At 32.6% G+C, this 21477-nt stretch overlaps 1 protein-coding gene across 2 annotated transcripts in view; it reads left to right on the forward strand.

Annotated features, from left to right (window-relative positions):
• LOC118194912 (P2X purinoceptor 4-like) overlaps positions 1 to 21477 on the forward strand; it is a 96872-nt gene that overhangs the window by 8428 nt on the left and 66967 nt on the right. For both annotated transcript variants that reach the window (XR_004759174.2, XM_035366124.2), the window contains exons 2-3: positions 5776 to 5956; positions 14795 to 14866. Coding sequence is in view for 1 of the 2 variants with exons in the window: in XM_035366124.2 (XP_035222015.1) it covers positions 5776 to 5956; positions 14795 to 14866 (253 nt within the window). In the remaining variant the exon portion in view is untranslated. The remainder of the gene's footprint in view (positions 1 to 5775; positions 5957 to 14794; positions 14867 to 21477) is intronic.

The raw sequence follows: 21477 nt of genomic DNA on the forward strand, positions 1-21477 counted from the left end.
AGCTTTGAAAGTTAGGATTGAGACTAAAAACATTTCCATAGGCATGATAGGTTTTGATAAATTTGAAAAACTGCAAGAAACTATTATTCATCATTTACAGATTACTTTGCATAATTTCATGAGGCAAAAAATTAAAAGAAAGTTCAAAGGACCAACAGTGATTAATGTTGGGAAATTTATTTACTTCTTTTATAACATATGATTCATGTTCATAATGCAAAATTTCAAAGCTTTCATGGTGTAACTACTGAATGAAGGAATTAAAAAATTTAATCCGGGTTTTGTTAACTTTAATGAGTGTATCTTAGATAGAGGAAGTAATCAAAGAAAAATTAAGTATATTATCAATTTTTTAGTGGTAGGAGGCAAAAATTGTATGAAACTGAATTACTTGTTTTTCTAAACTTCATCTTTTTGTCATTTGAATATTGCTGAAAGCTCAGTGTATCTTAGAATTGCAGTTTTTTTAGTAACTAATTGTTCTAAAATAATTAATCTAGATCAGTAATTTAAATTGATATAGTCTTTTTCATAAATCAAAGTCAGTTATTAGGAAAGAAACTTAATGTATGTATTTTAATGTTCCTCCCCATTTCTTTTATCTTTTAAAGCTCTACTTTCCCTTTATTAGCAGAACTGAAATTTAAAGGTGACATCTTTGACCAGTTTCTTTTTAGAATTTAGAAAATATAGTAATGGTAATAAGTAAAAGAAGAGAAAATGCAGCTTATAATATTAAGATGGGTATTTACGTAAAGTTTTATCTAAAAAAAAAAAAAGAAAGAAAGAAAGAAAAAGCTTTGTAACAGCAATTGAGTGCTTCAGTTCCTGTCTAAGGAGTAGATCTGGAAGGATAAACATTAAGGTCATGGAATTTTATGTTAATCTTTCATAATGTGTGCTGTTATAAAAATATAGCAATAACACTTTTTTTTTCCACTATTTAAACTGAATTTTAGTTTTCAAGTGCTGCAATTATCAAGTATTTTTCTTATCTCTTCTTTTCAGGCTTTGTTTAGAATTCATGTAAATAAATTGGCATTTTGGTGTATTCACTTAGTTGCAAATTGTGACATAAAATGATAATTAATATTGTACTATACTGTTACAAAATGTCCAGGCGTGGTAAGACAGCTTTTCCCCAAAGCAGGTTCAGGGTTGCCATAAAATGGCAGGGGAAGGCAGGGTTGCCACATTTGGCAAGAAATCACCCATTTGGCAACAAAATTGGCGATATACCATAGACGGATGGAGAGCCTTCTGGAACAAATTTTTTCGGCCAGAATGTTCTCGAACACAAGCCGAAAGCTATGTAAACCCTGCTGGTACGTGGAGAGTCAATCAGTTAGTGAGAGTCCATCGAGTTGATAGACAATCAGTGAGTGCCAAGTTGGCCGTCGAGTGCAATGAAAGGGTCTCTTTGTGTAACACAGTTAGTGCATCATCGAAAGAGTGTGTTGAGCTCTGGGAACAACTGAACCGAGGAGTCGAGAGCTGTAGTGTATTGTCGAGTGCATCGCAAGTTGTAGTGTGGAGAGTCTTGAGAGTACGGGGAGTTCCAAGAACGACCGAGCAGAGTCAGGAGCTATACTCTGGTGCTTTGCAGTGAAACTGTCTTCATTGTTATAGCCTGATAACCAGAAGGCTGTGTCGCTGATTATTCCAGGATGTTTGTAGTAGATCTTTGACAACTGTAAACGTGATTTTGGAGCTGTCTTGGATAATACTGGCCAATAAAGTGCGCTTCGATACTTCATTGAGTGTTGTCATCGTTATTCACTCCAAATCCGCATGAACCCGTACTTACGAACATGAAAAGAAAAAAAAAATATTATGTAACAATACTTTTCATTTCATATGAATGTATGGGTTTGGGAGGGAGTGGAGAGGAGAGAGATGCTTTAATTTTAAACAGTGGCTCACAGTATTGTATATTCAAATGATGATGAAACAAGATTTACTTAGAAATCCGTCAAATGAAGCTGCTATGTTGTTGTTGCTAGAAATGATTTAAGACTTGAATGAAAGACATGTGCTTAATAATTACACTGATGACTGAAATAATCTTATTTGATTAGGAGTTATTTAGTGTTAATAATGAAAATAATTTCTACTTTTATAAAAACATTGCAACAACTTTAAAAAAGAGTATTCTAAATTGTTTAGGACCTCATCCCACTGGCATAAGCATTTGGGAGGAAAAAAATGAATTCACTTAAATAATTGATCATTTCATGAAATAGTTAAATGCAATTAATCCTCTGAGCAGCACGGGTTTTTGGATCTGTCATGAAGACCTGTATTCAAAGACACTTTATTAGCTAAATTTGTATATTTACTTACTTTAGACTCTATTTTCATAAACTTACATTTATTAAGATGATATTTATATTATTAAAAAAAGTAAGAAAGCAAAATATCATAAATTATAAGATAATGTATAACAAATGACAAAAAATCTCATGACTGGATAAAGCCGGCCATAATGCTCAGAGGGTTAACAAATACGTAGGTTATTTATATCTGAGTTACTGCGCAATGCATTTTTATGTGGACATGGTTTTTTGTTCTTTTGTTATAAATAATTAGCTTATACTGTATATTATTATTAGATATTGTATATTCCTCACATTGTGGAAAAACAACAGTGCCTATAGCCATCAAATTTTGAATACATATTACCTGAAAATGTGTTGCTTTGAGCTGAAGTAAAATACTTTTAACTTCCATATGCCAGTATGTTTCCATTCAGTAAAGCATAAGATGTTTAACTTTTAAGTTGAGTTACAAACTAAGTTATTTAAAAACAATAAACCTAGTTCTTTAGAAAAAATTTTCTACTTTTCAATTTGATTGATTTAAATAAAAGTGCATTTAAATCATGAATTGTCTAATAAATTTCACTAGTCTTTAAAATCAGTAATTTTTTTCCTTTTTTTTATGATAAATGTTTTATGCGGCTGGCCGTGCAAGTGGCTTTTATTTTATATAGAGAGATGATAGATGACTAAAAGTTAAGTCTATTAAATTTTTAAATAAAGAAATAAAAATGTCTGACATTAAGAAAAAAAACATCATTGGCTATATTTTTGGAGTGTATGGTATCTTTACAGTATAGGGGCACATAAAACATTGTTGAGTGAAAATCTTTTTGAAAAGTAGAGGAAAGTAATTAAGACACAATAACACGCCGAACAAACACCAATTCAGAAGTCAAACAACAAAAATCAGCGTTAATTTACAAAATTTTCACAGGACAAGTTTCGATGGTTTTACCGAACCATCATCTTCAGCTGCAAAACCGCAAAATCAAATCTTTTTGCGGTTTTGCAGCTGAAGATGATGGTTCGGTAAAACCATCGAAACTTGTCCTGTGAAAATTTTGTAAATTAACGCTGATTTTTGTTGTTTGACTTCTGAATTAGAGGAAAGTAGTTACAGAGCCTTGATCCATAACCCTGGGGCATTCTTATTGAAAACTGAGATGGAACTGGACAAATTCATTCTGTCACATATAAGATGCCTTAGCCAATGAGAGACACAACCCATGCATCTTGGCCACAGTAAAATCTGTGTATTTGATCTAATGTTACTGTCAGATATAATGAAAAGTCACAATAACAACAGAAGCAATTAATTTAAAATTATGTTGTGTAGTGAAGAGCTCTGTAAAGGGTTTATAAAAACATATTGCACATAAGACAAAATTGAATAACATCATGGAAAATCAAAGAACACGAACTTGTATCACAAAATGAAATTATAAATAAAATTTGTGATATTAATCATCCCCAACTGCTTGATCATTCTTACAAATCTTTTTTTTTTCCCCCTTAATAAAATTATTTTACTTTTTTCTTTTCTTTTTTGTATTCCTATTTTTGAAATGGATTCCTTTTAAGACATTTATCATATTCTATCATATCATATTTATCTAAAAACCTGTGCTTTGAAACAAATTTTAAACTTTATGTTTATCTTGATTAATTTTATTTTGGTTATAATAGATAGCTTTGTTTTAAAGTTTTATTTTACATAAGTTACATATATTTTACATAAGTTACACATGTCTTAAGCAAAGTTTGGGAATTTTTCGTACTTAAGATTTGTTTACATACAACTTGTTTTTTAACATGTTATCTTTTATCATATTATTTATTCTGTTAATATACTAAACATCGGGCTAATTTCAAAAGCTCCATTAGTTAATGAATTTTACATTTCTGCTAATGTTTTATATGAAACTAAAATTTCTTTTGTATCTTTATCATAAGTCCAGAGAGGCTTTGTCCCTGAAGGATTATTGTTTTCGTTTTGCGAGTTTGCATTGAAAACTTTAAGAGGCTGTATCACTTTTCAAATCCTTGCTACCAAATACTATCGCCCTGTATTATATTTTAAGAAATTAAATAATGAAGAATCTGCATAAATGTGTGTATGTTTTTTGCATTGTGATAAAACAATGGTACCTAGAGCCATCCAATTTTGAATGACGTAATCCTACTGCGAATATGGGCATCTGAAAGCCCAAATTTGAAATTTGTTTTATTATCAATTTTATATTTTGTAAAACTTTAACAAATTTTTAATTAACAAACTCTATGATTTAAAAGCGAGCAATGGCAACACTCTACGGGGTAGGGGGAAACGTTTTTATCTCCAGTGCATGGAACTATGTATTGAATATTCTAAAGATATGCTTATTTTAAAATTATTTTGCGACATTGCTTTTGAACTGAATTTTATAATTTAAGTGCAAAGAACATGGTATTTAATAAATAAAGGTAACACACAAAATAATAAGAAAACGCTCCTTTTGATGTAATTTAAATATGAAAACTTTCAGATTTTTAAAAACAATTTTCTAAAGTTTTATTTCTTTTCATATTTGTCTATAATTATATCATACGCACATGTAATAAAAAATAAATAGATGCTGCTTTCATAAGTAGCATATACCCTAGTCGTCTGCTGAATTTTGCAGTAACTTTTTATAATACATGTACTCTGTAGCAGTGGTCTGCATACAACTGGTGGTCTGTGAGAATTTTTTTAGGGTCTGCAGAAAAATTGGGACATTATTTATGTTTTTATGAAGATTCAGTTTAAAAAAATGAGGAGTAACAAAACCTATTTTGGAATATGTATTATACTTTTTTTTTTTTTTTTTTTTTAATTTTAGCTACTACTTTTAGCGAATTCCTTCTGAATTTAGCTACTTTTGCAGGTGTATCTAGCGACATTTGAAAGTGAGAGTTGGTATCCATAGATATGTTGCTGTTATCAATAATAGCGAGGACTTTAATTCTCTTTCCTTTTGAATTACAAACTTATGCTATTGTGGTCGTTAATAATACAGCTTTTCTCCGTGCCAATAGGCAACTTGATGGATTTTTATGAGAACCATCTGCATTCTTATTTATAATTGCATCACTGGAAGTTTCGGTTTTCGTTTTGTCTAACTGTTGATCGATGGTGCCATTGCTGAGTAAGCGGTGATTATTATGTTTAAGATTATTAAAAATTGGCAGCATAACACTTTCAGTTTATTGATATTACTTTGCTTTTGCCGGTTTGTTCTTTTAAATTCATATTAGTGGTCCGCCAAATATAAAATTTTATATGTAGTGGTCCATGAAGTTCTAAAGGTTGACGATCACTGCTCTTAAGCAGTTGAGGATCACTGCTCTTAAGCATTTCATTCATCAGTTTGAAATTAACATTTTGAGTAACTTTTTTTTTTTTTTTTTTTTTTTTTTTTTTTTTTTTTTTTAGGTATGCTATAATTTGGAATAAAGGTTATCAGGAATTTAGCACAATTGAAAGTTCTGTTACAACAAAAGTAAAAGGAGTAGTACTTACCAATTTCTCTCAAAGGGAATTCAATCCACAAATACAGAATATTGATGTATATCGCAGAATATGGGATACAGCTGACTATGTTGTTCCACCATCAGTAAGTTATGCTTTATTTAGTTCTTACAGTTTATTAATTCAGGAAATTGTGCATGTAATGTATGTTTATAAAAACTGAATATAGCATTGATTTTTAAATTCAAGGAGAAAATTAAACATTCATCTTTCGTAAGAGGCATGCTTGGTTGATCTTTACATTATGGTAACTTGGCGAAAATTTGGCGACCAACTCTCTTACAGCAACCCTCTATTTTTTTTTCCCGCCGCCATTTTGTCTTCACGAAGTAAAGACATGTTTCTTTTCTTTTTACCTACTGAACACTTCTTCCAACAATCTACTAGCCGAATTACACTTATCCTAGAAATTTTATCTAACAAAACTGCTTAATCATGACAGATATTCACTGCAAAATTGGGAAAAAGTGCACAATACCATACTCCTTACGCGTTTTTCAAAATAACACATACACATAAACCACGTACACGCCGACTTATTTTTACTTAAAAAAACATCCCAGAATTGCACAAAAATGGCATTGCGCACACTCTTCACTATATCCATGTACACTGCTTTTTTCTCATAAATTAGAAAAATTTCACGAAAATACATGACAATTTTCTCAATCTTTAAACCCGGTAAAAAGAACACATATGAAATTACCTGATCGCGAAAAAGTATTTACCCTTTCCAAATATAAACATTTCCACATATAAAATGAATAAAATATCCAAAAACTTTTACCTCTAAATCATCTATTACATTATACACGTCACCAACGAATTCATACCGCAAGCATTACAAATACTTAGTATCAAATATTTAAATTATTTCCATGCACATTTACTTCAACTTAAACGTGTACCAAATTCCTACAAACATAAAATTCACAAAATAACTATCATTTAATTAAAATATTACTAAACCATGTACGCGTCGACTTATTTTTACTTAAAAAAAATCCCAGAATTGCACAAAAATGGCATTGCGCACACTCTTCACTATATCCATGTACACTGCTTTTTTCTCATAAATTAGAAAAATTTCACGAAAATACATGACAATTTTCTCAATCTTTAAACCCGGTAAAAAGAACATATATGAAATTTCCTTATTGCGAAAAAGTATTTACCCTTTCCAAATATGAACATTTCTACATATAAAATAAATAAAATATCCAAAAACTTTTACCTCTAAATCATCTATTACATTATACACGTCGCCAACGAATTCATACCTCAAGCATTACAAATACTTAGTATCAAATATTTAAATTATTTCCATGCACGTTTACTTCAACTGAAACATATACCAAATTCCTACAAACATAAAATTCACAAAATAACTATCATTTAATTAAAATATCACTAAACCATGTACACGCCGACTTATTTTTACTTAAAAAAACATCCCAGAATTGCACAAAAATGGCATTGCGCACACTCTTCACTATATCCATGTACACTGCTTTTTGCTCATAAATTAGAAAAATTTCACGAAAATACATGACAATTTTCTCAATCTTTAAACCCGGTAAAAAGAACATATATGTCAGATATTTATATTATTTCCATGTACGTTTACTTCAACTAAAACGTATACCAAATTCCTACAAACATAAAATTCACAAAATAACTATCATTTAATTAAAAATATAATTAAATTCAAAAACACTACTTAAAATATAAATGAGCACATACATTAAATTAATACATACATAAATACCCATTTCGAATTCACTTTAATTACGGCCATGGGATCCAAAAATTCACGAACACTGTTTCACACAACACAGAATAAAGCCAAATACAAAATTTCCAGATTTTTCCCGATTTCCCCCCTTTTCCGATTAAAGAACCGTAATTCGTCCATTAATATCACATGACATATCCCATGATCTCTCATTTCCCTCACACAAAATAATGCGTAATCGGAACTGAGTACTGCTCACATTATTACCAAAGTGCCAGGTAGTAACCTTTATCGCCTCCAAAATGTCGCCAAACTACCAGTTACCATATTGTAAAGATCAACCTTATGCTTTTATTTAATTTATCTTTTCATATGCATTATTTTGAATTATCTGTACATTTTGTGATTTTTGAATCTGCAGTTTAATTTCTTACTAATTGAATTGATTATTTATTCCTAATTTTGTTATATTTTCCGCATGCTTAAAAAAAACTTACTTGACTGTTGTAACCAGGGCCAGATTTAGACTCGATAAGGCCCTAAGCTATTTGAGATTATGGGGGACTTTATAAGTCTCTTGTACTATATTTTAATACTACATTTATACTAATTTTTTGGGGGAGAGGATGTCAGAAAATGTGGGAAGCTCTAAGTCCTAAGCTTATGTAGCTTATACGTAAATCCTGCACTGGTTGTAACTAACCTGTAACCTCTTCACTCCCAGCATTTCATATAGTACAAAGTCCAAGATCCGGACGCCCGATATCTGGAATGATCTAAAATTTGTACCTCAAAGGCCACTACCAACTATTTTTTAAAAATTTTATTATATTTTTTTGTAAGCTAATGCAAGCACATTTGATTCCCTTCCCCAGAATAAAATGACCATTACCCAAAACAAAGCCGAAAACAATCATCAGTATACAAAAAAAAGTATTTATTTTTATGATTATACAAGAATTATATTAATTGCATTATTCGATTCTTCCAAAATATGCAAATGTCCTTGAGAATTTCCTTAAATTTATCCTTTACTCCTCTTCTGCACATAAATTCGGTGAGGTACGAATGCATGTGCTGACAGGGAGTGGCCCAGTGTTTTTTATTTCTTTATTTGGCATTGTCCCAAACTCATTAGATTTTTTGCGTACTTACATCAGTGTTGAGGTCGACAAAATTATACCTGTGGTTGACTTAGAAATGCTGTAGACCTGCTTCTTCGATTTTAGTGGTGCAGTAACCCTTCCAGGAATTGGAATAAACAGTAGATCTTTCTTCGATATGGTCTTTTATCATGTCTAAGAGTACTGGTAGAAAACAGTTTGGAACCTTAACTAAGAAGCATTCATCGGTTTGGTGGGAAATACCACCCAATATCCATTATTCCAGAAGAATTCTACCAGCTTGGGTTTTTTGTTTGGTAAACAAGCTTTCATGATTTCAACGATAATTTCAGGACCACTGATTTGTTTTTGCTCATGTTCCACTAATATTTCTACCCAAACTTCTCTCAGATAGTTGTTCCAATCTACAGTTGCTGAGTGATTTGTCCTCAGTTGTTTTTCACACCATTTGATGTCACTTCTTTGTTCCGAGTGTAAATAAATCTTAAATATGTTAGAAAACTTAATCTGGACTTTTCGAACTATGTGTTTTTACGAATACTCTTCTTGCTGCAACAGGTAGAAACATTGCAATGCCATCTAACTCCATCAGAAAAATAAAGTTTCATTTCACAATTTTGATTACATGTTGAATTTGTTGCCATGAAGTACCAAATTTTCAGCATTTTTGAATACCAAATTTAGGTAATATTAAAAATACATGTTACCTGTTTTAAATGACTTCTGGAAATGACAGCGAAGGATTCCTGTCAGGCTTATATGCAAGTTGGTACAGGTTTGAATTATTTGATAACTTTCTGTCCTCTTGTGCCCGACTAACCAAAAGTATAAATTTTTGCATAACATTTTGATGCAAATAACTTGCCTCTAGCCAACAATAATTTTAGAGAGTTATTTATTAATTAGTCAAATGATATCGAAATTGAAACTAACTCATTCTGATTAAGGTTTGGTTTCAAAGACATCACACTTGCTTCTGCTTCTCTTGCTAATTAACCATCTCAGCATTGCAGATGGGAATTTCCATATAGAAGGGTGGCTTTCATAATCTTTACAAATGAACATGAAAATTTCTGCCGGGTTTTAATGTATCCGATTTCAGGTTGGATATATATTTGAAGAAAAGAAATAAAAGTGAAGAACCATTTTTAAATTAGAATCAAGAAAATACTATTTATTTATGACATTTTGAAGAACTTTGAAATTTCAGGGCTAAACCATAAGGTTCAGAAGGTTAAATGTGCTTGTTTTGTAGAGGTTCTGGCTTCAGAGTCAAATCTATGTATGTGTTTCCTTGACAGGAAAGTCAGGAAGTAAGAGTATATGTGGCAAGATGTAGCTGCCAGTAAATGTTAAACAATTAGATTGTGAATAAAGGATCCCTTTCACTTTCTGTATCTGTTGCAGAGCAAGACTTCTGACAAAGAATTATCGGAATGCTTAGGAAAGGGAGCTTAATATTATTTCATTGTAGGAGGTAACAGGTGCTGAAGCTTTGTAAAAAAAAAATGTTTTGACTTGGAGCATGGTGGCATTACTTGTTTAAATGGTTCTTGGACTGTAAACAACACTTTATGAAAGGTTAGACAAACTTGTATTGCACTTGAGAGATAATTTATCAGGGTGTTATAATGGTCAGTGAGCGATCTCCTCTGGTGAACGAGATGAGGGAAAAAAATCCCCTACTCACCTACTTTTGATGCAATAGGGTTATTGTGTTTCTGTTTATGAAGTATTATAAGGAATCTGTTTTGCACTGATACTTAGATAACGATTTAGAATATTTGTTTCTGACTTGGCGGGTCTTTCTGTCTATGATGTGTAATAGACTGTTTTGAACTAATATTTAACATGATGAAGAGGATATCTTCCCTCTACAAACAATAACAAAGACTGTTAATGATTGTGCTAAGGATAGATTACAGTAATTGATTTGCAGGCTGACCCTCCATGTTATCCTTCAGCATTGCACAAGCTTGTTTTAGATTCTGGATTCCTGAAGTCTGCTCATGTAAATATTCTTCAACTCCTCTTAGTTTGTAGACTTAATTATATTTATTTTACAAATGTCAAACATTAGCACCTAAGCGGCAGTTTTAGCATTCATAGGCTTTACAGCACTTTTTTAACAATTCCTCATACTGTGAAAGCGCAATCCAGTTATTTAAATGTTAAAAATCATAGCCTGATTAGAGTCACGCAAAACACAGTTTGGGGAATCCACCACTCTAATTCTGTAGATGTGGTCTTGCAAACAGTCATGCATAGTCAGATGTCTAAATAGAGCCACCACTGTCTTTTTCTAAACTGGGAATGGTTTTCTCTTATCCATAGCAAGTTAAATCATATCCTGTTTAAGAATTTGTGGTACAATTCGGTTTCGTGGGCCGAATCTGTTTGCACTGATACTTAGATAATACTTACTTACTCTTGATACTTAGATCAATCTGTTTTGCACTGATACTTAGATAACGATTTAGAATATTTGTTTCTGACTTGGCGGGTCTTTCTGTCTATGATGTGTAATAGACTGTTTTGAACTAATATTTAACATGATGAAGAGGATATCTTCCCTCTACAAACAATAACAAAGACTGTTAATGATTGTGCTAAGGATAGATTACAGTAATTGATTTGCAGGCTGACCCTCCATGTTATCCTTCAGCATTGCACAAGCTTGTTTTAGATTCTGGATTCCTGAAGTCTACTCATGTAAATATTCTTCAACTCCTCTTAGTTTGTAGACTTAATTATATTTATTTTACAAATGTCAAACATTAGCACCTAAGCAGCAGTTTTAGCATTCATAGGCTTTACAGCACTTTTTTAACAATTCCTCATACTGTGAAAGCGCAATCCAGTTATTTAAATGTTAAAAATCATAGCCTGATTAGAGTCACGCAAAACACAGTTTGGGGAATCCAGCACTCTAATTCTGTAGATGTGGTCTTGCAAACAGTCATGCATAGTCAGATGTCTAAATAGAGCCACCACTGTCTTTTTCTAAACTGGGAATGGTTTTCTCTTATCCATAGCAAGTTAAATCATATCCTGTTTAAGAATTTGTGGTACAATTCGGTTTCGTGGGCCGAATCTGTTTGCACTGATACTTAGATAATACTTACTTACTCTTGATACTTAGATCAATCTGTTTTGCACTGATACTTAGATAACGATTTAGAATATTTGTTTCTGACTTGGCGGGTCTTTCTGTCTATGATGTGTAATAGACTGTTTTGAACTAATATTTAACATGATGAAGAGGATATCTTCCCTCTACAAACAATAACAAAGACTGTTAATGATTGTGCTAAGGATAGATTACAGTAATTGATTTGCAGGCTGACCCTCCATGGGCCGTAAAAAATTGCAGCGAAAATGCATGCGCAAAAGTGCCAAATCTAGCAAACTCGCCCATTAAACAGCACAGCAAATCTCACAAGCTTGCTGATTTCAAATTGCGTAAGTTTTAGATAGTTCTGTATTTGTAAGTCGCCATTGAAATACTAGTTTAATTTTTTTAATTCTCTTTTTGATAAAGCTATGGATTTGACAATTTGGGAATTACCGAGTGAAGAAAAGTGCAGTAGAATTTTTTCAAAAAAAAAAAGGCGTCATTCATGATAGAAAATTATGTTTGAACAATCGAGATGAAATTATGCTTTATCGATAACTCGGTAGCAAAATGGTGGTTCAGGAAAGAAACCTGTAATGAGAAGAAAGGATTGAGAACTCAAAATTGGTTTGAAGGATCGAAAATCCCCTTCCTTACAGCCGTTAGGTTCATCTATTTTTGGTGTCAGGAAATGACATCTGTTGAATGTTGTGAACTCCAGCTCAAGATGAACCACAGTACAGTTGTAGACTGGAACAGTTACATGCATGAGGTGTGTGCCTCAGATTTAATTGCTCGGCCTAAGTCTAAAATTGGCGGATGTGGCAAAATTATTGAAGTAGACGAAAACCTTTTCAGTAAAAGGAAGAACAATGTTGGACATGTTCTTCTACCACAGTGGGTTTTCGGCGGATTATGCAGAGAATCAAATGAATGTTTTTTTGGTCACTGTTCCAGATCGATCGGCGAAAACCTTATTGAACATCATAAAGGATTATATCGCAGAAGGAAGCGTTATTTATACTGACTGCTGGAAATCATACAAGTCAGATGAACTGCAAGATGCCGGTTTTGAATACTTTACTGTCAACCACAACTACAATTTTGTGGACTCGGAAAGTGGGTGTCATACACAAACAGTAGAATGGCTGTGGGGCAGTGCTAAAGGGCATAATAAATGCCATCGGGGCACTGCTCGACAGCATTTTGATTTGTTGTACATACGTTTGCCCAAAAAACTTGAAATTTCTTCTGCTATATTGGAAGACCTAAAAAATTTTATGCCACCCGTTTAATTGCAAGTATATTTAGCCTTTTTTTCATAAAGTAATACAAAATTGTATTATATGAAATTAACATCTCATCTAAATTAAAATAAAAATCTGAAATAGGTATTTACTATTATGTTTCCATTCAGTTATTTTAACCTTTTTTTATATAAATAATAATAATAATAATAAATTGTATGATGTAAAATTAACCTTTTATCTAAATTAAAATAATAATCTGAAACACTTATTTACTCTTATGCTTCCATTCAGTTATGTCAGGGGCGTAGCTAGAGGGGGCAAGTGGGGGCATCTGTCCCCGTTCGCTGAATCCAAGGGGCGCCAAACTGATGTTACGACATTTTAGAATTAAATGTTTTCCATCTTTGTCAAGCAGTAGGGGGCACGAAATCTTCAGTTGTGCCTGGGCGCTGAAAACTCTAACTATGACTGAGTTATGTTTACCCTTTTTTATATAAATTATAATAATAAAAAAGTACTATATGAAAGTAACTTTTCATCTAAATTAAAACATCAATCTTAAATAGTTATTTACTATTATATTTCCTTTCTTGCGTTAAGGTTGCCGCAATTATTAAGAGTCCAGTTAACGAACAATTTAGTCAATTAATGTATTGCTTTATCGAAGTTCCTTTCTTAGCCAATGTATCAGCTTTTTCATTGCCCATAATTCTACAGTGGGCTGGAATCTTTTGGAAAGAAATTCTGTGTGCCAGTGTCTTAAGACATCAGTAGTAAAAAGGCTTGTTAATAAGTAGAACCTAAAAAGCTCGCTATGGATACCTGCTCCAGCACTGTGCACTCTTTCTAACATAGAGCTGCTTGTGTAGACACACATCCACTCATTTTGAGGATAGCAAACTTCAGTAGTCTTCATTGCAGTAGATCATATTTTTTCTTTTTTCGTAATGTATCAATTGCCAAATCATGGTTAGGTCTATGAATTTATATATGTTAAGGGAAAATTATATGCATCCTTAGAACTATTGATTTTTTTTTAATAGCAGAAAAACAGAAATACTTCTTTAAATTTTGTTATTTCAATTAGATCCTGTTTTCAAAATGTATACCATATTTTCTCTCTTTAAAAGCTTTAATGAGTACATTTTTGTGACTTACAGAATCATTTTTAGATATTCTGTGCAAACCCATGCATTAATTTCACAGGAATAATTAGGACTTCAGTGTAAAAGTATTATAACTGATAAATTATTGAAATTTTAGTTTTAATGTTGCTTTTCAACATCCTCCTTATGAAGATATTATTTTAATGCACTTTGATGATGATAAGTAGAATTTTCAAAAGTCTCATTGAAGCAACTTATTCTTCAGTATTGCCAATTTTAGCATAGTACTTTCTTATTAGCAACAGCATCTCAGGAAGGCTTTAATATGAAATTGCAAAAAATTGTTAAATGAAATTATGAGTTGAAAAGAAAAGTTGTCAAATGCAGGTTTGAAGATTTTCAGTGTTAAATAATGTTTACCAAACAAACCATTTTGCAGAACATTTTGATAACTTTCTGACATGATTTTGCTAATGGGAAAAATACCTTTTATTCTTTTTATTTAATATAACCAGATTCAACATTCTGTTATGTGCTTTGGAGTAGTTATCTTTGCATTTATCAGTGTGATTTAACAGCTTGTTTTATTTTAGGAAAATAATGCATTTTTTGTCATAACAAACATAGTGATCACCTCAAATCAGACCCAGGGCAAATGTCCAGAGGTAAATTTTATTTAGTTTTCAAATCATATACCTTCCCATCCTTTTTAGTTTAACAGTGTCTATTAATGTGTTTAATTCTAATAATTTTGCTGCAATTAGTGATTGATTATCAAATGCTTGCATTTACTATAGAGCTACCTTTTACTTTATCAATATTTGTTTTTCATCATTTTTTTTATACTAGGCCTGCATTAGTTCTGCAGTAGTGCCTCTTTTCCAGTGGCGTAGCGAGCATAACTGGCGCCCGGGGCAAAATACCTTTTGGGCGCCCCCCCCCCCTCCCGAAAAAACACAGTAATATGATGAAAATCTTGTTTGGAGATCATTTGGCACCCCTTCTGCGAGCGGCGCCCGGGGCATCATACACCCCCTTGCCCCCCTCGCTACGCCACTGCTCTTTTCATTAATGAAAGAAATTTGGTAAAAACTCTAGGTTAAGATTCGTAAAGTGAAAGTATGATTAAATATTAGTTTTGTTTTGTAATTGCATAAATCAGTGATTTTAGTTATGAAAGAATATGCTAGTTTAGAGAAGTTTGGGCCTGCTGATTAAAACCGGTTTGGCAAAAATTAGTTTCTGGCCTAAAAGTGGTAGAAATTTATAAAATAACGAAAAGCAGATCAAAGGACTGTAAGTAGTGCAAGGGAGTGTATTTTAAAATAAAGCAGAATTTTAATGATATATATTCAAAAAAGTTTTTATTATATTTTATTCAAAGTTTACATAACAGTAATTACAAGTTACGTATCACTATTCAGGTTTAGCTTGACTTTTTCCATGAAGTAGTATATAAGAAAAGACAGTTACTGTTTCACAACAAAAAGAATTTCTCACTTTATTGTGAATAAGTAAAACGCCGTAGAACATTCCATCAAACCTAGCAGCAATTTCTGACAATAATACCACTGTGCAAACAAAAATTAGAAAATCTCCATTTGTAGTTGTTTTTCTTTAAACTAGATTATTATATAAAAATTGAAACATTTAGTAAGATTCAATGGAGAAATATACAGAGAGAAAAGAAGTTGATTTTGCTTGAAATGATTCTGTATCAGGCATAAAATGTGTGTTTATGTCATGAAATAGTACCCTAATATTTTTTGTTGCTCACTTGGCAATTTAGATGCCATATACTTTGAATGAAGCTTATAAGCTAGCATATGATACTGAATAATCGCCTGATTGAGTCTGTAGAATTTTATGCTTATTAACCCATTATCCAATTATTTTTATCTTTGTTACTTCTTTTGATGGTGGAGATATGAAAAATGAGCAATGCCCTCGCTGGGACTTGAACTTGGACCTCTTGAATTCGCACCGAGTTTGCTACCGTTACATCACTAAGGCATGCTGGAAGGAGGGAGAAAATACTTTATATATTTCCCATGTTAAAGGGCAACTAGGAATTTGGGAACTGAATCACTAAATCCTGGTGGTTACGAATTATTGCCTACCACCTTTTAGTTTGGGTGCTACTATAGAGACATTAGATTGAAACTGCTGTTAATAGTACATCGGGGGGGGGGGTGTAATGGATGGCTGCTTTAGAAATAGAAATAAAGCAAATCATCAAGTGTTGTATTTACCAATATTTATGAAAAATGGTGTAAATGACAGATAAGTAAAACAGATTGACATAAATAGAAGACTGCATATTCCAGAAAATGGTTTGGCTATTTGAATATATCAAAGCACAGAAGAAGTTAGCTGTCTAAAGTGAGGGTTGTCTTCATAGAGGGCTTTCTAAGGGAAACTCGTTTGTATTCCCATTATACACTGAGATAACCACAAAAACAACTATACATCCACCCCATTAATCTGAGATGACTTACCAGTATTCAGCAGTCTTTAACCACTTAGTTACTAGTGCGGCTGAAGTCATATGAAATTAAAACAATGAATTAAAAATATATTTTTATTGATATTGTGTTAAAATAATGTACATAATTTTCACTCAATTTCTACATTTTTCTTATGTAAAAATTCTGATATATGCTAAATGATCTTAAATTGCAGGAAAATGGCTGTTAGAATAGTATAGATGTAAATATATAGTGTTATATAATGTGGACTTGCGAAATGCTAATTTGAGTTAATGCATTTTCTTAATTGTCTTTATTTAATTTGTCTTGTGCGAGAAGTTCATTTAAGCATGGTACATTGCAGAGCATTCAGCATATGGCACTACTGACTCATTAGTTTGCTCAAAAGCAATTCTTTCTTTTGTGTTTTCATTTTGGCCATTTCTATAAGTGAGCTCAGTCATAGAAAAAAGCATAATCTTATTTGTCTGCTGACCTTCTCCTTTACAAGAGAACATCCATGTACACAAATGGCAATATTGCTTGGCTTTGCCTGCTAGGTGAATGATCCAGGCTGAGTTGCTATCATTGCACTCTCATTATCAGAGCTGTTAATCATATATTTATACATGTTTATCTTCTTCTTCTTTTGCCTTTCCATGTCTTTTAATTTAAAAGTTCAATATGACATCTAAAAGGAGGAATAAAGTAGCAAAAAAAGTGCAAAGTTTTAATTTATCTCAGAAAATTAAAATTTTAGATAACCTGAAGAATAGTACATGTATTTTATTGTCTGCAAAGGAAAGAATCAAGAACAATATGGGAGAATGAAGAAAATACTCGGTCTATTGTCAAAGCTTCAGGTGATACTTCGGCAAAGGTTGCTCAAGTTTCAAGAATTCCCCAATTGGAAAAGATGGAAAAATTGTTAATAGCTTGATTGGAAATCAACTAAATGAAAACGGTTCAGTTGTGGATGGTGCTGCTATTTAGAACCTTTAAATTGGTTTTAAATAAAGACAATGATTCTTCAAAGAAAATTAATTGACTTTCAGGCAAGTGAAGGTTGGCTTGAAAACTTTAAGCTTCATTTCAGTTTGCACAACGTAAAGCTTCAGGGAGAAGCTAGGTGTGCAAATAAAGAAGCAACAAATAAATTCAGACCCCAATTTTTGAAATTAATTGAAGCTAATTTTTACATTCAATTACAAGTTTCCATTGTGGATGAGACAACCTTATTTTATAAGTGCATGGAGCTACGGACCTTCATCACAAAGGCACAAAAGTTTGCACCAATTTTTAAAACTTTTAAACTCACTTTGCTTGTTTGTGGCAATGCAGCAGATGACTTCAAGTGCAAGCTTCCACTCATTTATCGATCTAAAAGGCCTCTTGTATTGTAGGAAAAAAATTCTGAGCCATTGTCAGTTATGTAGAAATGTAAAGAGCTTAAGTAACAGAAGCCCTCTTTAATGACTGGTTTGAAAGTTCAAGCATTAAAGAAGTCAAATATTCTTCGAACAGCAAATCCTGAACTTTAAAGTTCTTCTAATTGTCGATAATGCTCTAGAACACAGGGCTGAAGCCGTCATAACATTGCATCCAAATGTAGGAGTTTTATTCCTTCCACTCTACACCACTTCTGCAATCCAACCTATGGATTAAAAAAATATAAAAACATTAAAAGTTTATTATTTCAAGCATGTTTACATCTCTGTAAATAAAATACCAGAAAAAGAAAAACACAACACACTTATGACATTTTGGAAGAAATTCAGCATAAGGCACTACATAGAAATGATTAAACTTGCATGGGAACAAGTAAATTCATCAACAAATAATGCTTCTTAGGCCTCAACTCTGGCCAGAAGTTCTTAACAATTAAAAAAGTTTTTGAAGGTTTGAAAATGGAACCAAGGAAATTGTACAACTTGCAAAAGCAGTAGAGGGCAAAGTATTTTCAGGCTTGGAAAAAGGAGAAGTCAAACATTTAACCTTTTGAAGCCGGGGCTTTGGTAGCAGTAAAAGCTACCAAAGGACAGGGAATCTTTAACTGAATGCTTTCCCCCCTTTAAAAAATCACCTATTTGCAACAAAGATTCTTGTGTGAAGTTTAATTGATTCTCAGAGGGGTGCATCTATGTTGCAAAAGGAAGACCTTTGAAAGAGATAAGTGGTTAAAACCCCAGGGACGTCAAATTTGACATTTCACCTCACTTTTCAGCCTGGAAAATGGGGGAAAAAGACATGGCCACTAAAGTGGACAACCCCATCTTTTCAGAGAGAGGACTCTATGGCCACTATAATGGCCATCCCGTCTTCAATAGGTTAATCCAGAATAACCCCTTTTACCCTTAGGTTAATCCGTTAAGGTAACCTTGGTGTGTACCCTTTGGTTAACCTAGAGTTTGCTGTAATTGCAAAATTTTTACCACCAAATGTTTCAAAATGTCGCAAAAGGAAGACCTTTGAAAGAGATAAGTGGTTAAAACCCCAGGGACGTCAAATTTGACATTTCACCTCACTTTTCAGCCTGGAAAATGGGGGAAAAGACATGGCCACTAAAGTGGACAACCCCATCTTTTCAGAGAGAGGACTCTATGGCCACTATAATGGCCATCCCGTCTTCAAAATGTTAATCCAGAATAACCCCTTTTACCCTTAGGTTAATCCGTTAAGGTAACCTTGGTGTGTATCCTTTGGTTAACCTAGAGTTTACTGTAATTGCAAAATTTTTACCACCAAATGTTTCAAAACCTGTATATCTTAATGGTAAACTCTGAATGTTTTGATAAACAATGGAGGAGGGGTGTCTTACTTTGCCAAGGCAATGAGTGGGAAACACCAGTAAGAGACTTCTCGTATCTTTCCTTCCTCAGTCTCACAGTTGCAGTTTGCTTGTGGTCTGGCAATATCTGTAGTTTGCTCAATCTCTCAAAAGAAAACTCTGAAATTTGCATTTAATGTAACAACAAAATTGCATTTTAAAATGATGTTAAAATAATAATCACTTAAGACGCTAATACATAGGACATTAAAATTGCAAATATAAATAAATCAAATAAATAGATAATTTGTAACTGTATACCACCTTCTTCCCCCCTCCTCAGAATTATTGCTGCTTAATTACCAATGCAGGCTGACAGTTTTTTCCACAATATTAAAATCTGTCCAGAAAAAGAGGCAAACTTACTTCAGATTTATTTATATTATTACACTTACATTTTATTCATGAAATTATATGCACTGCTTTTCTCCATGTCACAGAATCTAAGGCAGTGGTTTCCAAACTTTATTCTATCACGGCTCCCTTAAAAATATTTGATCATATTGCACCTCCCTTCCATTTTATAAAATACTACAAACACAAAAATTTTTAGTACTAGAAATTTATTAAGATACACTCTTATACACAAGAAAAAATGAATAACAATGTTTTATTATTATCTCTTAATGAGATGGATGTGCTTGCCTATTAGTGCAAAGTTTATCAAATCTCGGTGTCATTGATGAGATAGCTACATGAAACTCCTTTTTCACAACCAAACAAGCACGATATTTAGATTTTATTGCAGCTAACGCAGAAAATCCTGTTTCGCATAAAAAAGATGTTTCGAACGGCAGCAATACCTTTAAAGCTTTATTTGACAAAATATTATATTCACTCTTAATATCTAGCCAGAATTGAATCAGAGATACATTCTGAAATTTTTGTTTTAAAGAAGTATCACAAGATAGTTCAATCAAGTTTTCTTTCTCAATACTTGTTAATTCAAATTCGTCATCTCCTTCGTCAATAAATGGATTCTGTATCCACGCATATTTTGTAAAATCAAGATCATCAAAATAATTTGAAAAATGAACTAACAAACCATCCAAGTGTTCAACAAATAGATTTTTGTTTGCTTTAATATTAACTTGGGCGCATAAATTTAAAAGTGGAAACATGTCGAACCTATTTTTTTCCAAATTTGTCTTCCATATCTCCATTTTTTTTAATGAATGCTTTCACTTTATCTTTTTGAATAAATAAATGCATTTGTGACCCTTGCATCAATTTATTCAAAACATCCAATTTTCCAAAAATTTCCCCCAAATAGGTAAATTTAATAATAAAATTATCATCCCTAAACATATTTGCATCCTCATTATGATTTTCAAGAAAAGTTGCGATTTCTTTGAGTTCAAGTACTTTCTGAATCACTTTTGCACGAGATGGCCAGCGCACTTCACAATAATACAAAAGTGAGGTGTAAGCAGCTTCCATATCTTCACACAGCTTTGCAAATAACCTAACTTTTAATGGACTGTTTTTTATGTAGTTTACAACTTTCGTTACTTTTGTAAAAAAGTAGTTAAGTTCCTCAATCATATTTTTTTATATGAGAGCTGCTCTGTGGAGCATGCAGTGCATCCAGAGAACATCGGGTGTTTCCTTTTAATTAGTGCTTGAAGGCCAGTTTTGTGTCCTGACTTTGACTGTGCACTGTCTAGTGATGGGCAACTTCGGTACATTCTTGTACCCAGTACAAAATACCCGTTACTCAAGTAACCGTTACTTTGAAAAGTACCGAAAACCGATTTCAAGTACCGAGTACCCAAGTAACGATTTAGAGTACCGAAGTAACGAAATACCGGAGTAACGGTTTGCTGTACCGGAGTACCCTAGTAACGGCTTACTGTACCGGAGTACCCTAATAACGATTTGGAGTACCGAAGCACCCTGGTAACGATTTGGAGTACCAAAGTACCCTAGTAACAATTTGGAGTACCGAAATACGCAGCTAACGATTTTGCGCACTGAAGGA

This window comes from Stegodyphus dumicola, chromosome 6 (genome assembly GCF_044657685.1).
Source record: "Stegodyphus dumicola isolate Sdum_Otavi_A_Nest chromosome 6, ASM4465768v1".
Lineage (NCBI taxonomy): Eukaryota > Metazoa > Arthropoda > Arachnida > Araneae > Eresidae > Stegodyphus > Stegodyphus dumicola.